General features: G+C 39.5%; 1 protein-coding gene across 2 annotated transcripts in view; it reads right to left on the bottom strand.

The window, feature by feature from the left end:
* Positions 1 to 7,154, bottom strand: part of IFNAR1 (interferon alpha and beta receptor subunit 1) — a 52,298-nt gene continuing 45,144 nt past the window's right edge. For both annotated transcript variants that reach the window (XM_042457616.1, XM_042457617.1), the window contains 2 exons: positions 4,260 to 4,411; positions 1 to 2,530 (listed from right to left, as the gene is read on the bottom strand). In XM_042457616.1, coding sequence (XP_042313550.1) covers positions 2,300 to 2,530; positions 4,260 to 4,411 — 383 coding nt within the window. In that variant the 3' untranslated portion in view covers positions 1 to 2,299. The remainder of the gene's footprint in view (positions 2,531 to 4,259; positions 4,412 to 7,154) is intronic.

The raw sequence follows: 7,154 nt of genomic DNA, 5'->3' as shown, positions 1-7,154 counted from the left end.
TCATCATCATCATCAGGGTGCTGACAGGTGTGCCCTCATACATCTTGGCCTTCCAAAATCTTCATTTGGTTTTGTTTACATGACTTAGCAATTCAGCAAAATAGTAATAGTTCACTATTACACTACAATATCTACTTACATCACTTCACTGTTTTGTGCTTTGAAAAAAATCTTTATGTACCTGTAGAGGGTTGGAGAAGCAGGAGCGGGTTGAATGGGTGAGGAGGGTAGAAGGGGGCAGGAGGACCCAGAAGATACAGAGGGATGGGAGTTGGAGGAGAATAGGAGACAGGTGGGCGACAAATGTGAGGGCAAGGCAACGACCCGGATAGAAGAGGAGGAGCCAAGGGCCCTTATAAGGAGAGAGGGGCAGGTGGCCAGGGGGAAGAGATTACGTGGAAGATGGGGACATAGCAAGGCGGACGGAAAAGGGAAAGAACAGGTTACCAGCACTCCCTTTTGGGTCGGATGCCCGATCAGCTTGCAAATTTCTTGAGGACACCCTCGGGTAGGCCGTTATCAGCCAGTTAATCTCCCAAATCGCCATTGGGAGGGGGAGTTTGGTGGCACCTACTATAGCCCCAGTGGAGAAAGCTCTGTCTGGGGTCTGGCAAACCTAGAAGGGACCTGGTGGGAGCTAAAGGGAGAGAAGTGCGAACATGCTCCCTGCCCCGGTGTGCCTGGGAAGTCAGAAGTGGAGCATTCTGAGGCCTATCGCCGGGGGAAAGATAGCCCGGGGGGGGGGGGGGACGTCAGTGAAGTAATTGAGGAAGGGAGAACCATGAGCTCTCTAAGTCTAGAGTGAAAGACGCCCCAGCCGAGGCAGTGGCCAAGGAATTTTTGTTTGGTGAACTACCTCATTAAAGTATTTTTGTTTGTTCAATGGCAACCCTTCTGGTACACATATTTTCTGTTGTGATAGTGAGCTCTCCATGGATCCCAAAGGAGCCACTCCCAAGCTAGGCCCCTTAGCCTCGCCCACAGTACCCAAAATCACTTTTAGCCAAAGTATTCATTCAGATAAAAATATGCTTCCTGGATGCACTTTCTGAAAATTAAAAATAAAGCTCGAAGGTGGTGGGCATTCAAATACCATGCACTGACTACTCTTTTTTGTTCCATTATAGCTACAAATGGAGAGTGATACGAAAATATATTCTCTCCACCCCACATCAGTCAGTTTTGTACTCAACCTCACTAAAATCACTCATGCGTAGCATATGCCTCAGGAGCTCAAATTTCAGCAAAACCATGATGGTGTGGAGCAGAATGAAGACTTAAAAGCAATGGATTGCAGCCAGCATGAATGCAGCCACACATCGCCTCCCCCTTCATTAACATTATATCAGTAGCAACACAATGGATCTATTCAATGTTGCTAAACTCTTGCTATCCTGTAAGAAAAGAACATTTCAATGGGTACACATTAATACTCATCCTTCCATCAAAGAAAACAGATTAGAAGATTAAAGATAAGAAACAAAGGATACAGAAATCATTTTTAAAAAATGTTCTGAGAAACACTGATAGCTTGGTCAATGATTGTCATTTGATTTCTTGATTGCCAACAGTAAAGATTGCCCTAGACTATCCTGCATTAAATCATGTACATTTAACTTGGGCTGTCCTGTCCCCTTAACCCCACCTTAGCTGGAATGCAGATCTTGAAACTATTCCCAAATTGAGATTCAACTCCAGGCTCAAAAGGGATTCCTATCCCTCAGCTATAAAGAATGTTTAACTCAGGAGTGTAATACATGCAGCTATATGGCAATCTTGACAGTACCATTATGTAGTTACAAAAGAAATTGTAAACTTGCATAAGATTACATTAAGGCACCAGTAATCTGTATGTGCGCTGTAAATCACCAACATCAGCCAACACTCACAATGTTGGCATACATTTGGTCAGAGAAGAAGTGCCTTCCTCTTTGTGAAAAGCTGGAGACCCTTTCAGTACTTTGGAAGCTGCTGCAGTCCATAATGCGCAGAAGACTATTAATATTGACAACTATTACTGTAACAATCAACTTGGTATCCATACCAGCATAAATTTACAGTCCGCAGGATGTTCTTTGTGTTTTACCACACATTTAAGCACCAACCTCCAGTTAATACGATGGTGTAAACATTTTCCCATTATGTTTTAGACAGATATTAAGGTTTGTTCTCCATATTCCAGCAGTTCTTCCAATAGCAGTAAACAAAATTCAAAATATTGAATGCCACCTGCTAGCCTATTTTGGGATACAACATTTGTGATATCCATCTTCTAGATTCTGCCTATTACTGTCAAGACTCATGTTGCTTTCTGTTCTGTGATTTTACAGGAATCTTTATCTCCAGAAATATCATCATGATTGGAATAGTTTCCTGAGTCTTGGCTGATCTCTTCCAACTCTTTATGGTCTTTCACATCAACCAGATTAACATCATTTGGAGCACTACTGTCAACAATGACAACACAGTCTTCTTTTGGTTCTTCTGAAGTCAGCAAATAGGAACTGCTCACATCTTTTCCTTCAATGCTCTGCAGGTGGGGAGCAAGAAACCAAGGAATAAGAAAAAAAACATAATCAACTTTTCAATTGTATAAAAATCAATTTTATACTACTATTTAGTTTTGCAGACAAGCTTTACTGTGCAAAAAACAGGTGAGAGTGATTTCTACATAAACAAAACTACAGAAAGCTATTGTGTACAGCTAGAATTAACTTTATGTCATTGCTGTTTATCAGAGACTGAAGGTATCACTGGTAAAATACTGAAAAAATTACTCTTTTCTCAGAAGCATTATACAAGTAAGTTCAGATCACTGGAATAGGATGGAGCTAAAGTCAAAACATATTATGCAAGATGTAAAAGCTCCCAACAAAACTGGTAATTGCACATTGAGTTCTTCAATAATGTCTAATATCTATTCTTCCATAGTGTCTAGTAAGTATGTTTTCACGCCACATAGTTCTGCATTTTACTGTCTCTTGCCAACCAATAATATAGACTGACTACACATGAAAGCCATTAGTAAGGTGGTGGAAGGTGAAATGAAGAAGGCTTCAGTTCAATCTACAACAGCTAGATGTTGTGAGGGGAGCCAAGCTGCTGTTTTTGGCAGTAAGGAGAGAAAGGAGTACTGGTGAGTTGGCAATGAGAAGCCAAGATAAATTACTGTAGTATTTCAATACTGAAAAACATGAGTCCAACCAATGTGCATTTTGGCCTTAATGTGGCAAAGAAAGACTTGGATTTCAATTTCTAGTTCATTACAAGAATTGATAACAGATTTCATTATTATTCAACATTGGATTCTTTGGGAAACTTGCTCATGATACCAAAAAACAAAAATGTGATATCTTATGTTTCAAGTGCAACAGTACAATAGAAAACAGTCTACAATTTTGCTTGGTAGATTAAAAATAAATACATGTGTGTGATAATTGGGTGGGTGGGGGGAGAAGCTGTTTTAAGACCAGAGAGTATTCACAGAGAACATTTCTTCAGTGATGCGCAAAATTTGGCTACTGGAGATGTGAAAATATTTAACTGATACACTGTCATTATATTTGGAGCATGCAATACTTAGCAGGGGAATTGCCAAGGTATACCAGGTGCTATTGGCTATATTTCAGAAGGCAGTATCAAACTACCTCTGTGTATTTCTTGCATCAGAAAATGCTATGAAATTCATGGGGTTTGCCATAAAATGACAGATGACATGGAGGTACACATGCACACATGCAGTACTTCATTTTGGGGCTGTGTACAGAAAGGTATGTAATGTCTGTGTAGGTATCCTCCAGGAGGAGGTGAAAAGTTAGGAGGAGCCTTGAAACTTAACCTTTTCTTTTTATGGTGTGGTCAGTGTATTGTAGAAAGAAAACATACTTTAAGACATTATATGATGTTAAAATAAAATTGCCAATCCAATATACAGTATTAGAGAAATTTGGGAGATGTGCCAAAATAATGTGTATGGCAGGATCACCTAGTAACTATACTCAGTGAAAGAATCATATTTCCTCAAACCAGGGATCTTTGCATACAACACAGATATTCAAAAGCAGCTCCCAAGCATGCAAAAAATCTTGTGTTTGGTGTACTGGGACTACTTCCATTTGTTCTCTTTGAAACACACATACAAACACATAGCACCACAAACACTCCATACATGTTCCTACTCCCTGTGGAAAAAGCAATCATATGCTCACTGTGAGCTCTGCATACAGAAATGATAAAGGAAGAAAATCAAGCATAAATACCTTTATGGTCAAAGGAGGGCTGCATTTTGGAAAAAATGCATATTTGACTTTCTTCCCAATGTAATATGTAAAACCGATTAAACCTGCTACCACTACACCAATGGCTATGGTAATTGCAATTATAATTATTACGTGTAAAGCTAAAGACTCTCCTGCAAAAAAGAAACAGAAAAAATTAAATATTGAAATATTGGAAAAGTGGTAAATCAAGAGGTAGAACAATCAGAAGTGGGGCTGGGATGGGTTGACTGACTAAAGGTTAAAGGCTGATCTAATGCTTCACCCATAGCCCTAGTGTCTCACACCAGCCAGTTCAGCTGTATTCTGTACACATATGTGTGTGCATTTCTTTCTCTTATATCCTTGGCAAAGCAGACTTGTTTTTTTTAATGTAGTTTCCCTCTCATCCAACTGATTCTAGCAGATAAAAGGCAGCTCCAACCTGTTCCTGCCATGTCCTATTCCTGGAATTCAACCTTGCTACTGCCAGTAGGAGCTTTCCACCCACGCAGCTCTGCTCTTCAACAGCAGAGGCCAGAAGAGAACCTAATCAATAATGGCATGCATGTGGGGGATGAGGGGGGGCGGCAAGGAAAGCACTTGTACCTTTAAAGTTTAATTTTAAATAAATGTTATTTTTTTCTGCCAGTAATGTGATGCCCTAGCACTTGAGAAATTAAATTATCTCAGAAAATTGTTATTTTGGAACAGGCATGATGCATAGCATCTCAGCCTTATCAATACAAAGATATAAAACTAAGGCCTGTTACAGACTGCCAAAATAAAGCTGGTTTGGGTCTCTGTCTCTGGAGGTATCAATTTAAATGATGCATGGGTCCAAAGAGTCCGAAGGTTATGCCAAAGCCACACTCCATTCCTAAGCACTGGAGTGCAGCTTTGGTGCAGCTTCCGGATTCTTAGGATGCATGCATCATTTAAACAGCATACCTCCAAAGCAGGGGTAGGCAACTTTTTGAGCCGGGGGCCGGGTTGCTGTCCCTCAGACAACTGGGGGGCCGAAGCCAAAAAATAATAATTAAAATTTTTTTTAAAAAATAAATATATATATTAAATAAACCAGGACAAATGTAGGACAAAATTTTCAATGGAAGACACTTTTAAAAAAAATGGAGGACATGCAAAAAATTTGCTGATTTTTTAAAAATGTAATATAAATGCATGTTTCTGAGGCTTCTATAGACAATTGCCCCCCGAAGGCCCCGACGGCAATCGGCGGCAGGACTGGGCTGGGGCCGGTCCCAAGGCCTCTCCGGGCTGCATCCAGCCCACGGGCCGCAGGTTGCCTACCCCTGCTCCAAAGAGACCCAAAGCAGCTTTATTTTGGCAGTCTGTAACAGGCCTAAGTTTGCTCTAAGTACACAGATCTAGTAGAGTAACACTGATGCCTATATTGCAATAAATGTCAAAGCTTAATACAACATGCTTTCTTAACATGGAAAAGTTCCAGAAGTGTACATTTGTTGGGGCCTTGATCATAATCAATCCAAAGCTAATTTCTACTCAGTTACTTCCATCACTCTTTATTATGCCGTGTAAGTATCCAGCCTTCTTATATTTATGGAAGATTTGCAGATAACTGCATGCACTATGTGATACTCTGTATCGGAAGGACTGGATATATCAATAAGAGATGGGGAACTTCCACTTTATAAGTAGCAATTGCGGTACCATATTTGAGATGCAAGTTTCTTCTTTTATTATCTCAGTTCAGTGAATGGAATAAAAGCCATCTACAGGTACTTCAAATCAGTGGTCCCCAAACTGTGCTCTTTACAGGAGTTTGGACTTCAGCTCCAGAATCCCAGACTATTGGCCAACATGGCTGAGGTTTCTGGGAGCTGAAGTCCAAAATCTCTTAAAGTTTGGGGACCACTGCTTTAAATGGTCTTCAGAAAACTCTTTTGAAGGTAGAAAACAACTAAGACAGCTGAACTGTAGTTGCTGGTGGCAAGAATACGAGTACTGTACATATAAAAGTTGTTGCATTTGGGCTTACTTCCACTCAGTCATATCTAGAATTTAGGTTTTTGTATGCTTAGCAGGAAAATGTCTAAATCGGTAAGGATTACTTTGCCTCTCACCCACTGTCCTTGGGTCTGCTAATAAAATGCCTGCTGTTACATTAATACCTTCCCCAAAACTGGAATTCTGTCCCCAAGATGGACAATTCCCCACTTCTTTTAGTAATTATTAATAAACAGAGAAAAACCACATACCTTAGCTGTTTTCAATGCATTCTACATACTGAACATGCTACTTTTATTATATTGTCGAGAAAATGCTTGCACTTTAAGACAGTATAGAGTGGATGGAATCAGGCCTGAGTCACATATGGTGGCGATGTTCTATCCCCAGTTCTTTCTTCTGGAAAACTATGGGGGGGGGGGAGGAGAGAGAGGAAATCTAAACCAGCCCAAAAATTTAAAGTGATTTGTTTTCCAACCTGGGGACAAAACCATTTTAAAATCAATTTTAATGCAAATAATCTAATTTATAATCTAAGTAATATACATTCAGAAATTAAAAGACAGAAAGAAAAAACTGGAGAAATAAAAAGAGGAGAGGAACAAATAACTATTATACAATAGGACACTGCCCCCCAAGTCCTGACTACATGAAAATAAAATAAAGAGAACAACAATGTATTATTCCTTATTACAGATGCAGCTAAATAGTCATACTAAAAGTATTGAAAAACATAACGACTGATTATTACATTGTACATTTTCTTATACGCAATAAATAATAAATAAATAAATAAATAAATAAATCCATAAACGTTTACCAGTCTTTCTTCAACTGACTTACTATTTAAAATTTAATTTGGGCCAACTTGGGATGTAAACCACATTGACATCTGTGTCTAACAACACT

Source organism: Sceloporus undulatus, chromosome 3, assembly GCF_019175285.1.
Source record: "Sceloporus undulatus isolate JIND9_A2432 ecotype Alabama chromosome 3, SceUnd_v1.1, whole genome shotgun sequence".
In the NCBI taxonomy this organism is placed as follows: Eukaryota; Metazoa; Chordata; class Lepidosauria; order Squamata; family Phrynosomatidae; genus Sceloporus; species Sceloporus undulatus.
Note: the sequence above shows the minus strand (reverse complement) of the source record. Positions and strands in the feature narration are given on the sequence as shown.